At 35.7% G+C, this 14,746-nt stretch overlaps 1 protein-coding gene across 1 annotated transcript in view; it reads right to left on the bottom strand.

The window, feature by feature from the left end:
* The window catches only part of RNF217 (ring finger protein 217), a 230,020-nt gene that overhangs the window by 19,700 nt on the left and 195,574 nt on the right, over positions 1-14,746 (bottom strand). The window contains exon 5 of the mRNA XM_008572519.1: positions 5,843-6,007. Within this exon, the coding sequence (XP_008570741.1) occupies positions 5,843-6,007 (165 nt within the window). The remainder of the gene's footprint in view (positions 1-5,842; positions 6,008-14,746) is intronic.

Genomic DNA, 14,746 nt, shown 5'->3' with positions numbered 1-14,746 from the left:
ATTGGTTGACTGTGGGAGAGGGTGATGCTGGAGTCTGTCTATTCTGCCTTCTTGATCAGAAGCCCGTCCCTGCTTTCCAATGAGAGAAACTGACAACTCACCGGGTGCCTTGCCTGTACCGGCTGTTATGCTAGAGGCTTCTCCAGGTCTCTCCCTTCACTCTTCACAAGATTTTATTTATTTTTAAGCATGAACTACTTTAAACATATAAAAAATTACAGCTAATAATGTAACAGCCACATTTAATAATGTTATCATATTGCAATATTTGCCTGAGAAATATTTCTGTAGCGATATGCTTCCTTTATATAATAAATATTTCTTTAACTTCCTGCTTGTTTTACACTTATTTGCCTCAAACTGTTGAATAAAAGGGACTGAAGGTGTATCCACCTGTCTTTAAAAAATACATATGTTAAAAATATATATTCAGAGTTTAGAAATCTGGCCTTTGCAAAATGGGGTTTTAATGATTCAAAACCTCACAAAGGAAAAACATGACAGGGCTAAAAATCAAAGCCTGGTTAATTGTAAAGTAACTAGCTAATATTAAACCTTTTGAGGAACAAACAGAAGATTGGTTCATTAACCATTCTTACAAAGTTTGCACCCAAAATCTTGTAGGCTTCATAACTGTTTCTGTCTTTAATGATGCTTATTGTAATATTAGACATATGCTTATTAATAAATTAAATATTTATTTAAAATTTCCTTTTAAAAGTATGCTGAGCAATAAAATTGTATATGATAGCCACTTTCTGGAAAAAAGGAAACTATGAAATATTATTCTGTTTCTCGCCTTTAATTTAGTTAGTGGTATATTACTCTACCATTTAAAAATTATTAGTGTGTACTTCAGAACAGCTTATGAGTTTTTTTTAAGCCTTCAAATGAAAAAACTTATAAAAAATCACTATTTGCACTTAAAAATGGTAAGGATGGTAAATTTTATGATATATGTTTTTTATCCCAGTAGAAAAAAAGCACTATTTGACTCCCAACATTATATTTGAAAAATAAACATAACTTTACTAACAATTTAAATCTAAAGTGTATGTATGAAACTGCTTACAATTAATAAAACTTATTTGTTTTATATTGTATAATCCTGTTTGTTATTTGTAGCTGTGCATCTCACTTTTCATTTTCTCTGACTTAACAACACTTTTTCTTAACTCAGACTTTAGTATCTAATTTGCACTATAAGACATAATCTTGAAATAAACTTTTACATGAAACTGAACAAATATTCTAATACCTCCAACAAAATTTAAATCCCTGCTTGCTTTAAATTTAATTTAAACTTAAAATTATTATGAACTAGATTTGTTTTTTGGTAACTAAGTTCGGGAAAGACATTTTAAAATTAGCACATATTTTCTGTACATTAAGAATTTACATAAAGTAGAAAATTCATTTTTAAGACTGAAATAGGTATTTCATAATCTCATAAATGTCTGAAGAATACTCTGCATTAAGAAGTAATGAGATTCAAATAAAAATAGCTAAGTAAAGTTGATTTTAATACAGAGCTATTAAATTTTCATAAAAATGTTCTATAAATAACTTTAAGAAATATTTGTATATTTTTACCTCATTATAAAAAAGTCACACATGAATAAGTATCTTGATCATAAATGAGAGGAAAAAAACTTTTAATACTTATTCTTGTTATCTGCCAAAATCCAATTATAAATAATAATTTTGATTTCTTAGCACAGGTTAAACTTCTTAATACTATGCCATGTATTAAACTGGTCTTCTCACTGGACAGCTCAGAAAAGAGACTATTATATATCATGATTTAAACATGTTTAGAGAAAAGTTACAAAACAATTGGTAGGGGAAAATTATTTAATAAACAGAATTAGGTTAGATGGTTTCAATTTGGAAAAAAATTAGTTTTAAGATATCCAATGTACGATAAATACCAAAATAAATTATGGGTGGATTAAAGAGTTAAAATATTTAGAAATCAAATAGTTAAAAGAAAGGAAAAAAAAAACAGACCTTTTTATCAAATTTCTGAATGAAGATGACTTTTAATCTTAGAAGCAAAATATTTATAAAAAATATATAAAGGACATACAAATATATAAAAATATGTGTGTATGTGTGACGTGTGTGTGTCCAAAAAGGAAGAGGATAATATTTTTGGTCAAAAAAAAAAACCCTAAAAAATCTGAGTTACATATATATACAAACCAATTAAGTACAAAAACTTACCACTCAGGTAAAAATAAAGAAACAGGAGATAGGGAAATTAAGTAGAGAAAATTTGCCAGAAAAAAGTTAATATTTTCCAAAAACAGCCCATATAATTGGATAATAAAACAATATGTCCCAACCTGACCCACACAAATGGGCAAAGAATATGAACTTAAAAGAAGGCATTACAAACTCAAAAATCATGAATTCAGTCTATAAGCACACAAGGCAGTTAAAATAGAACAAAAAATTATTTTTAAATTATTAAATTAGTATGTTCAAAATACTTAAAGTGCTGATAAGAAATGCTCATACAGAAACAGTTCATAAATTTTTCTGGGGAGATTATAAATTGTTTCAATCCCTTTAGAAAGCAAATTGGCCGTATGTGCCAAGTACTTAAAGCACTGATATCCTTTGATCCAGTCATTCTATCTTTAGAAATATATATATGCTTTCAGATGTCCAAAATATGAAAAAAAAGACATATTCAAGATGAATATCATCAACATATTATTTATAATATAAATATATATTTTGAAAAATTCCAAACCCAAACTAAGCCAGTGTTGGTAACACAATACCAGAGAAATGTTTTGAAATCCATTTAGTAATATGAGAAATGTTTGAGATGTCAAGTGGAAAAACTAATGATATCAGATTATCTGATACTACAATTAAAACTTTTTAAAAAGTCATTTAAATAGATAAAGACCAAGGAGACACACTAATATGTTAATAGTGAGTATACTGGAGCTGCAGGATTCTGGGTGAATATTTTCCCACTCTATCCCAAATTTATATCACATGTTGTATGACCTTTATAAAGAAAACAATCACTTAAAAATCAAAATAATAATTAAAATTATAAATTAATTTAAAATATATAATATACCTATAGCAGCATGCAAAACTATAAATATACTTTAGTCACAACGAATTTTAAACACATTTGATTATCATTACTGAAAGCATTTATATGAAAATATATGATAATCATTTTGTATACCTGGAGGCAGTATGTGTAAAATTTTTATTTTTTTTTCACAAACTCCCAACATTTTTCTTTTTTATATTTATACATTTTAAAGGATGTGTTTATAAAAAGAAAACCTTGGGATATAAAAGAATTACCTATTCACTGAGTAATATCTCTTCATGGAGTTCTATTACAAGAACAGAAATGTTTCATGGGGGTGAATATTAATTTTAGGTCTAACATAAAAGATCACAATTAAGAAAATACATAGCTTTAAAGTCATGCTTTAAAGAAAAAAACATTTGTACTCAAACACGTTATAAAATATGACTTAAATGGATATAAATTTTATGGAAGCTAAATCTCATCTGGGTTCTCTGCTACAATGTAGTCATGTAAACTGAATTCCATGGCTCTTTTTCTTTCAGCTATTTAAAAGGTAATTGCTTTTAAAGCTCTGACCTTCTAACTATTACTTCAAAGGAGAAAAAGCATGTATGCTTTCTGTTCTCTGTTTATCTATACTTGTTAAAACTATGGGAAGTTGTTAGTGCATTCAGTAAATTCCTTTTTCTTTCTATACATCAGAGTCCTTTTAATTAGGTTAAGGGATTACAGTAATAAATGTATGTTTTTATGTATTACTTCAGCTCATTCAGAATTCCCCAATGTACAATGCTGCAGTGTTGTTCATTCAGACTATACTTTTAGAGCCAGGCTAACTGGTGGTTTTACAGCTTTCCAGAGAGATATAAAGTGTGCCTACGAACAAAGTGTTAAGTAGAACAACTTAACTGCACTCCTAAATACCTACAGGCCTTTATTTGGTTTGAAACTGAGAAGTAGCTTTGAATAAGCAGAAAAGGCAAGAGAAAAGGGGGAAAACACCTCATTTTCTAATTGTTCTTCAATGGGATGAAAAAAGTGTATTGAGCATTTGATGCAGTGAAACAATCTTAAATAAAAAGGATAACCTGTGGATGAATTTGTCTTCTACAGGGAAGACAAAAAAATCTTTAAATCAAATATATTTAGACATCACTTTTAAGAGAGCCAGATCATCTAAACAATTTAAATAATTTCTTCGAACTGCAAAGAATACAACATATTATCTCATGTAATTTTTTTTTTTTTTTTTTTTTTTTTACAGAGGACCAGTAAGGGGATCTTAACCCTTGACTTGGTGTTGTCAGCACCACGCTCTCCTAAGTGAGCTAACTGGCCATCCCTATACAGGGATCTGAACCCATGGCCTTGGTGTTATCAGCACCACATTCTCCCAAGTGAGCTGTGGGCCAGCCCCTTATCTCATGTAATTTTTTTTTTCCTTTTTGTCTTTTTTACTGACCGGTAACGGGATCGCAACCCTCGGTGTCGTGCCCGTACCGCGACCGGCAACGGGATCCCAACCCTCGGTGTCGCGTCCGCACTGCGCGCAACCAGTGAGCGGACTGGTCTCTATATGGGATCCGAACCCTCGGCGGGAGTGCCACCGCGCTCCCAAGCACCACACTCTACCGAGTGCGCCACCGGGCCGGCCCCTCATGTAATATTTTTTACTTGCTATATGCATGAGGGGTCTTCTGAAAGTTCATGGAAAGATTCATATTATCTTTCAATTCTATTTTTCCATGAACTTTTTGAAGTACCTTCATGTAAAGTAGCATGTGAATTTGGTATAGTGAACCTGTACATTATCATGCTAATAACAGGCTTCAAAACATACTTTTCCTACTTCAAACTGGATTCACATTTATTAATTTAAAAATCTTTCTGGTAATTCTAATTTCTTTTATCTGGTGCAAAATCTCCTGGAAGGAACTGCAGAATTAATTGTTCTTAAAAGAAAATTAGGCCTAATGTAGACATGATTTCCAAAAGTAAATTTAGTAAAAGGTAGAAAGCACATATGGTAGGGTGTACATATGCATATACACACTTATATACCATTTTCCAATGTAAGGCTTAAAAAAACTTCAAACTTCAATAGATCCCTATCTTGCAAGCATCAAATCCAAAGTTTTCTGGCTGGATTTACTGGCTGACCTCTCTATAGGATACTCTTCCCTGGTTGTTTGCATTGCTGACTTGCATGATTATCAAGGGAAAATTGAAAAACTGGATTCATAAAATCCCTAACGTCCTGATTTTAGCTATTAGCTTCTACCTCACTAGATATACAAAAAGCAAAATGATCAGTGTTATCTAATGCAATCATAAAGTGATAAGCAATCATAGAAGGGAAAGAAATGCAAAGGATTATAAAAACACAGAACCTGCCTAATTGAGAAGTGATTACATTATATGTGGCAAGCTAGAAATAATACTTTTATATCTAGCTTTCATACTAGGTTTTTCCTGTACATACACCTCCTTTTTTAAATGGAAAATAAGAATTCTGATGTTTTGAATCAATCTTTATATGTGGCCTCCTTAAAATTTGAAATATAATGCAAATAATAACACACACAGTTCATATATAAAATTTTCAGTTTAGTTATATAATTGTTCTTCTAAAATGAAACAGAAAGTACTCTTTTTCTCCACACCTGCATTAAGACAGTTATAAATATAATTCACTTCAATATTATTAATATTGTTCAATTATACCCAGTTGTACATGTCTCTTTCCTTTCCTCCTACAGGTCATCTCACCTTGCACTTTGGACACTTCTGGGCATTCCTCTGTCCATGCTCAATTTCGCTGGCCCAGTGACGCAACAATTTGTCTCCTTTTTTGTACTCCTTGCAGTTAACACCTTCATGCCAAGGAGAGTGGCACTTAAAACACCAGACGAATTGGCAAGTGGGGCACTGGATCTGTGTAAGGAAAAATAATATTAAGTACTAGTCTATATACTGAAAGTATCTAAAAGGACAAGAATGGTAGTGTATGAGGAAATTAGCTAAAAGCATTATAATTTAAAATATTTTCCCTTCTATAAGATCAAAACCCCAATAAGATGTGAATGTTCTTTTATCAAAGGAGGAAAGAACTGCTGGGCAAGGATGATTGGGCTGTTTGTAGATATATCAGAATTAAACACTTGGGACATTCTGGAAATCAATCTGGCTTTAAGAAAATCTCCCAAATTGAAGCACAGAGTAAAACCTGAAGACTCACTATGGCACAGCTCCACACACTCAGGCAGTCCTTTAGCTCACCTTTCCCTTGAACCAAATTCCCAGGCATTTCCATTGCTCTTCTTACCAAGCCTTGTTTCACTTTATACAATCAAAGCCCCACAGATGCTTCATTAAATGAATAACACATCAGGCCGGCTGGGTGGCGCACTCGGTAGAGTGCGGCGCTTGGGAGTGCGGCGGCGCTCCCGCCGAGGGTTCGGATCCCATATAGAGACCGGTCCGCTCACTGGCTGAGCGCGGTGCGGGCGCGACACCGAGGGTTGCAATCCCGTTACCGGTCACGAAAAAAAGACAAAAAGGAAAAAAAAAATGAATAACACATTAATAAACTGGTATATCAGCATTTGCTATGAAGCATCATCTAAAATAATGAATACCTCTGGTTTGCTACCCATCTAAGGGAGTTTAATTATCAAAATAATGCAAAGGATCCTATTAGAAATACAACAATGTAGTGATCCTGTGGCCTGCACCTAGGAAACCATCCGAAATAGGCATTGTATTTTCACTTTGTGGAGATGTATATGAGAGTGTGTATGTTCACTAAAAATATTTGTCTTTCACTTGACATGGAAGATATTTTACCTGACTCCCTTTATTTTTAATGACAGTGGAGTATCCCGTTCTCACACAGTATTTCCAGTCTTCACTCTCTAAAAACATATGAGCATAACTACTTTCTCAGTCACATTTGATTAAAAGGAATAAAATGTCTCACTACGAACGATATTTATAACTGACTATTCTTCTCCTGCACATTTCAGCACTGTAGCATGAGTGAATTTACTGACTACATTTTGAAAAATAGTTAGAATTTCTTTTGGTAAACTGTACACAATATCACTGCTTACTTTTCTGGAAAACCACTTTTCTGACAATGGAGTTTCCACGATACAGATCATGTGAGTGGCAATTACAATCATAGCTCTTCCATTTGTAACTCAAAGCACTGCAGTTTTCACGTATGTCAAAAATATTTAATACCATTCCTATGCAAATACAAAGTAACAAAAGCATTTCCGCTTTTAACTTTATATTAAAAATAGTATTTTGTCACAACATTTAAAAAAAATCTTCATGTTCGTTTATTTATTTAAATCTGTTAATGGTAATGTCTGTACTGAATATATTACATGCATTATTTATTTTTATCCTCAAAATAATACTGCAAAGTAGTTATGAACATGACACATTTACATATGAGGAAACTAAGGCTCAGGATTAACTTGCCCAAGGTAACATAGCAAGTATGTGTTAAGGGGGAATTAAACATAAGTTTGTCTGGCTCCAAGGCCAGCATACCTTTCACTGTGCCAAGACACTTCCTCTTTGACAATTACACAGAATTACTTCTTTGACGATTGACAACTTATAATGTAGTCATGTGGTTAAACTATTCAGTAAGTCAGATTTCCACATTATTACCCAATGTAAGGTGAAGTTTGAAAATCCTTTTCAAGATTTTACTCCCATAAACTGGGAGACTCCTTGGTTTAAGAAAAAATGTTACTATTCAATCATTCAAAATAACTTTTTGCCTTTTCTGATCATTAACACTAAAATAAGTCATTTTTTTTTTCCTTTTTGTCTTTTTTCGTGTCCGGCAATGGATCGCAACCCTCAGTGTCGCGCCCGTACCGGACCGGGACCGGCAACGGGATCGCAACCCTCGGTGTTGCCCCCACACCTCGCTCAGCCAGTGAGCGGGAACCGGTCTGTACGTGGGATCCGAACCCTCGGCGGGAGCGCCACCGCGCTTCCCAAGCGGCGCACTGTAGCAGTGCGCCACTGGGCCAGCCCTAAAATAAGTCATTTTTTAAAGTAAGAAGAAAGAATAGAAGTAGGTGAGCTTCAGATAATAAAACATTATAACATGTTTGTTTCCCTGTGCCATTGAACAATGAAGAATAGATGTAAATATCACATGGGGCCTTCCTTTTGAATGTAATGAATGAAACAGGGAAGAAGTTAGAAAAACATCCCTTTTCCTCATACATCTGCCATTGTATCAGAATGGCCTGAAGACTTACTTCAGTTCTCTTCTATTAGACATTATTCATAATTCCACATCACTGGACTCTAGCATTGTTCATGTTTACAAAGATGTGTTTGGTTTTTAATCAGTCTTAGATTATATTTATGAAATAAATAGAAGAATGAATGTGAAGGTGCTTTGAAACTGGGATTCACACTTTGAACATCAGACATTACAATGGTTCGAGGATCTTTGTGACCAAGTGCTGAATTATCTCACCTACGGATCTCTAATCAAGGAAGTTACAAATGTGTGATTCTCCTAAGGTACCAGAATAATAAGGAATCTAACACTTGTGTCCAAACCATGGACTCTGGCTCATAATAAACAGCTAAGTCCTATTGCAGGTCTTACTGTCAGTCCACACCAACAACACAGACAATGACAAACTGTGACCGGAGTCATGCTGCAAGCACTCAAGTAATTTAAATTCATACCTGATTATTTACTATCTGTCACTGAAAACATTGAAGTAACTATTGCCTCGCTTTGAATTAAAATAATAAAAGGACTTATAGCCAACCTGAACAACTTGGTATTCAGAGACCACACCTGAGTTGTCTCAATAATGATTTTGTGTTTTGAAGATGTCTTATTCACTCTGGCCGTAACCATGTTCAAAATTGGCCTTATATAAACACATATAGACATTAACCCTGCATCTTCCTCCACTCCATCGTTCACAGTTATTTCTCCATGTGAAGTGCCATCTCACAACCACAGGCCTACCACATGGAGTGCCTGACTTCTGAGTAATTATAGTTACACAGAAATCACCATGCTGTATCCTTGCTGCTCTATGTGTGGTTGGAGGACCAGCAATATCAGCTTCACCTGGGAGCTGGTTGGAAGCACAGAATTCATGAATCCCCAGACCTAATGAATCAAGAGTTTGCATTTTCACAAGCTTTCCAGATGATTCAAATGCATGCTAAAGTTTGAGAAGCACTGCTCTCATGTGACCCCATCTCCCTGGCCACAATTCCCTGGACCAGGGACGAATCCCTAAGCCAAAAACATCCATCCACTAGTTGGCATAGCTGGCAAGCTACCTAAGAGGTTGCTGGCATGACCTTTCTGCAGCAGGGGTGCTCATTGTTGGAGATTAGCCAAGACAGACTTTCTCTCTTGAGGAGTGAAACAAGCATTCACATACCTCTAATTTGGCCATGGAGGCAAAGACAGAGAAGAGCTGAGTGACCGTAATACAGATAACCAGAGAAAGGAACAGATATTGACTTCTGGTGAGATGACAGAGGGGTTTTCATGCCACCAGAGCTAGTTTCTGACTCTCTGTGAGGCCTGCCTGGGGACTGCTGAGACTAGTTTCCCCTCCTTCCTACTTCCTGTGGAGACTTACAGTCAAGCTCACTAACTGAGGTAGCCTGAGAAAGAGCACATCTGCTTCTTGTAATTAGAAAGAGTCCAATTAACACAATCTGTCTACTGAAATCTTAGCCTGATCACATACTCTTTGTTTTAAGATGTCTTCCTTATTCCTCCCAACTAGATTTAGTAACTTCCTTATGGAACTTCCATTCGGCACATAGATGTCTAATCTCCCTAACAGCCTACAAGTTCACTGAGGGCAAAAGCTGTGTCTCCTTCACCCTTTATTTCCTGGGTTAAGTAACAAACAACTTCTGGAACATGTTAGGCACTCAGTAAGTTATTTGTAAAATGAATTATCTTGCACACTAAGTACCACATATCAATTAACACTACTTGAATTAGAAAACAACAACAACAACAACAAACCCTAACGTATCTAAATTACGACCAGGCTGAGATGATATCACTACTTCCTAGATTACCAGATGATGCTTACTAAATATTTTATCTTTATGACATTTTACTGAACATCATGATTAATGTGCAAACTCTTTTACAAAAGGCAGGGCTGCAAATGTTTCAAGAATAAAGTTATCAGACTTAGGAATCTTGATTAACCTGCCCCAGAATCCACGAAAGATGAAAGAAATTTATATTGTATTTTTGATTTTTGAATCTCCTTAGTTTTCCCAGAAATCTGTGCTACAGGGACACTCAGATGACAAGTTTACCAAACCAGTTTCCCTAAGCAAATGATATTTTCTCTTGGCAATTCATCATGCCAAATAAACAACCCACAAAATAAAAAGAGTCCAAAACCAAAGAGCATCTGTTTTAGTCAGTTTTGTGTTGCTATAACAGAATTACCTGAGACTGGGTAATTTATAAAGAAGAGCAGTTTATTTGGCTTATGATTCTGAGACAGCTGCATCTAGCACGGGCCTGAGGCTGCTTCTACTATGGTGGAAAGTGGCAGGCAGCTGCCGGGTACAAGCAGATCACATGGCAAGAGGAGGAAAGAGAGGAAGCAAGAGAGAGAGAGAGAGGAGATGCCAGGGTCTTTTAAACAACAAGCTCTCGCGGGAACTAATAGAGCGAGAACTCACTCATTACTCTTCCCTCCCCCAGGGAGAGCATTAATCCATTCATGAGGGATCCGCCCCCATAACTCAATCACTTTCCAACACTGCCACATTGGGGATCAAATTTCCACATGAGTTTTGGAGAGGACAACACACCCAAACTCCATCAGCATCCCAGATAGTTACTTTCTCATCAACATTCTATACACTCCTATGCACATCATCATTTCAAATGAATCACAAAATCATTACTTATCAAACTCAATATATCAGACAACATTCATGCATAAATGTAGCACTGCAACTATAAAAGCTAACTCAAGTTTTCCAAGAAGGATTTGCTTTATTAGAACTTCAGGTTGAACAGATACTCAATAATGAAACACATTAATCAATTCCTTTGTCTGTGTAACAAATATTTATTGAGTACCTTCAAGTAGCAGGTACAGTCTATATTGACTTCAGGCAAACAAAAAGAATAAAAATACTTGGCCTTAAGGAATTTACTTAGAACAGACAAATACTAACTCAAAGAGCTATAAAAATTTCTAATAATATTAGAGTAGAAGCTTGGACAGGCCGTTGCTGTGAGAAAGGGGCTTCATAGACGGCTGCAAGGTAAGTGTTCAGAGAGAGTGTGGCCATGAACAATGAGTAGAATGTCATCGGGACAAATGATGGGGTAACAGTTTGGGCAGAGGGTCCAGCTGGAGCCACCACACAGAGGCCTAAGAGCACATGGTACATTGGGGAAGCAGCAAATGTTCTATAGAGATGTCACTACAGCCAGCTCGACTCAGCCTTGCTGAAGTTGTCAATAAACAGTGTACAGTAGGTTCTTATCCTGGCATGTCTTCCAAAATATACTGTGGTCCAGAAACTCCTCATATGAAACATGTAGAAATTACACTTGTCAGACTTGGGTGTGTCCTGAAGAAACTAACCAATATGGTAAATATGAGAAATTCCCTGATTGTTGTAGGAAAGGTGCTTCAGAGAAGGCTGGAAGGTAAGTGTTCAGAGTGAGTGAAGGTAAGTGATCAGGAAATCTAGTTATAAAGTTTTTTAAGAACTGAAGATGCTTTTCTTTAAGAGGAAAATATGTGAAAAAGTGCAGGGTGTTACCTAGAGAAAGAAGTCTTTGATGCATGGCTTCAAAAACTTTCAAGGAAACACTGTGTGTTCCCATATAACATCAAACCATATAGCTGGAGGGGTGGCAGTGGAGGGAGATTCTCAGCATGGGAAAACATGAGTTCACTTCTTGCCTTGAATCCTGTTCCCTGAGATTTCACTGCCTACTCAGGGATCTTTCCCTGAGTGGCAATGCAGTAACATATGGGCTTCATGAGGCACCATTCCCTTGAACATAGCCCAAACGTGGCCAAGTGACCTTTGCCTTAATTTCCCACATCACAGCTGAAACTATGCTGGAAAAAAAAGAGAAACTTTCCTAAAGGTTGGGGACGAGAAGCAGATAAAAATGCAAAAACTAACACATGACAGGATAAGCTATATTGACACATAGTGCTTAATCATATAAATAACCTACTGACCTCTGACCTCCCTCAATATTGGTTTCCAGGCTCCTTTTACATATGCAACACATTATTTATTGTACACACATTCACCTCAATACTAGTTTTTCTTTTCAAGTAGGAGGTATGCTCTTCTAGGGCAGCATGTCAGAACTTGGTAATGGGGGCTATTTGAAAAGAGTCCCCTCTCCCTAATTTGAGAATCACTGTTTTATACTAGTCCATCTTGCTCCTACCACCTGAAAACACCTTTAGGCATTTATAGACTCTGCCTCTAAATCCAGAAAGCAAGGCCCCGAGAAATATTTGTTTGAGTCTGTTTCCTGTCTGAGAACCTATTTCATTGAAGAATGTGAAGAGTACTGGCAAATTCTGCCCTGACTTGTGTAACCCAAACTCCTAGCCAGAAAAGTGTGGCCTCATCTTGTTTCCAACAGAACATCCTATTCTGAACACAACAGGATAAGGATAACATCTCACAAGAGATACCCACATAACGTAGCAGGAGGGCCATTTCATTACACAGTGTACAAGAGGGCGGGGGAATAGTTTCTGTGACCAATACGTGAAAGCAGGAGAGAGATATCTCAGCCTGAAGGTAACAATGAATTCTTTCACATTACAGCTTTTTTGGAAATGAAAGAAAATAATTCTATACGTAGCAAGTTCCTTAACAATGATAGTGTTCAATCAGAGTCTGAATAGCCAACTGGTACACATATCGTAGAGAGGATTCACGCACTGTGTAGACAGCTCCATTGGGTTCCTTTACAAATCTAAGAGGGTAAATATGGAAAGGCAGAGTACAGAGGGTGGTAGATAAGAAACGCACAGTCCTAATTCCTCTTCTTCCAGACCATCTTTTAGATCATTTTATCATGAGCACCAGACTTTGCGTACTTCAACCCACTATCTGGCTGGCCATCAGAGAGAAATGATTCTTTAATTGTCTCTTGTGCTGAAAGCCCGAGAGACAATGTGATAAAGCAAAAAAGCCAACAGTTCTCAATACTTCTGCAGGTCAATTTATGGTAGCTGTTAAGTCTTGATTATTACAATTATTATAGTTGTTTTCTTAGGGTCAGATGTAGGCTAAAAAAATCAGATGAATTCCTATATTTGGCTGTTGTTAGAAGTTCAAGCACAAGTGAAAACTAAAAATATTATAGTTAATTTGTGCATGAAGAAAGCAAACAGAGAACAACTTTAGCAAAGCACCTCATTAGTAATTCAAGGAAGAAATGTTCTTTAACAAACTTAAGTAGGCTTGCATCATAGCTAGGTGTTATAAATTTTTTTCAAGGGTAATGTACATAACACACCCTTCACTCAAATCAGTTTTTTAAACCGGGCTAGGAGACTTCTTCTTTATCTCCCTCATAATTCTATGCCAGCTACAATCATTTAAAAAACTACACTTGTTTTCTATCAGTTCCTGACATGTATGATGCATTAATCCCAAGAGAAATCAGTGTGTGTCATAAGCTAAACTGACCTTGCAGGGCTGATGCACAATCTAATTCTCAATTTGTAAACACTGTCAACTTAAAGTGATGGTGTCAGGGAAAAGCAGAAGAGCAAAGAAGCAATCTAATCACACTTTTATGGGAAAGCTTTAAACGTTTTTACATATGGGAAAAAAAATTCTCAGATCATCTTTACTAGAGGAAGCTTATGCACATTTTAAAAGTATACGAATTAGGAACAATCTACTGATTTGACTGTATTCTTAAAGCCTTTCGAAACTTAATTTTATCACACAGGAAATAATGTATTTGTGCAGTTTTATAAAATGTGATTTCTACTTAGAGGGTTTATAATAAGCGAGAAAAAAGAATGCTAAATCTATAGATAAGAACACAGAGTTTCTGCAGGACATTTTATTGGCATTTTTTTTTTCATCTTGTGATGGATGAGTCAAAGCACCATTGGGTAAACACTCAAGGTTCTGGTTAACGTTTGTGGAAAAAAGAGTGTGGATTATTATTAGCTTTGTTTCAAGGAAACCATAAAGAGAATTACCTGTAACATGTTCCCCATGTTGACATGCCTGTCATTCAACTCTCACTCCAAATCAAAATGAAAAGAGGGATCACTTCTTATTCCACACTTGGAATGAGAATGAATCCTACAACTGCATTTACCTCAGTAAAACAACAACGAGTAAAATAACGACTTTTAATCCTTTGCAATCCTCTCCTCTCTTCCACGAAAAACAACTATTACTTCCCCCTACCTCCCAAAGCATATTCATTTTTGTGAGTTCACTGACAAATCCCCTTTTCTGACCCCCAGTAGTGATGACTCCATCAGATCACTCCTGAGCCAAGTTTCCTGTTCATCTCTTTGATGCCCCAAAAGGTCTTCCAACTTAACACTACCAACATATATATATATATATATATATATATATATATATATATGT

Source organism: Galeopterus variegatus, unplaced genomic scaffold, assembly GCF_000696425.1.
Source record: "Galeopterus variegatus unplaced genomic scaffold, G_variegatus-3.0.2 Scaffold47, whole genome shotgun sequence".
NCBI lineage: Eukaryota > Metazoa > Chordata > Mammalia > Dermoptera > Cynocephalidae > Galeopterus > Galeopterus variegatus.
Note: the sequence above shows the minus strand (reverse complement) of the source record. Positions and strands in the feature narration are given on the sequence as shown.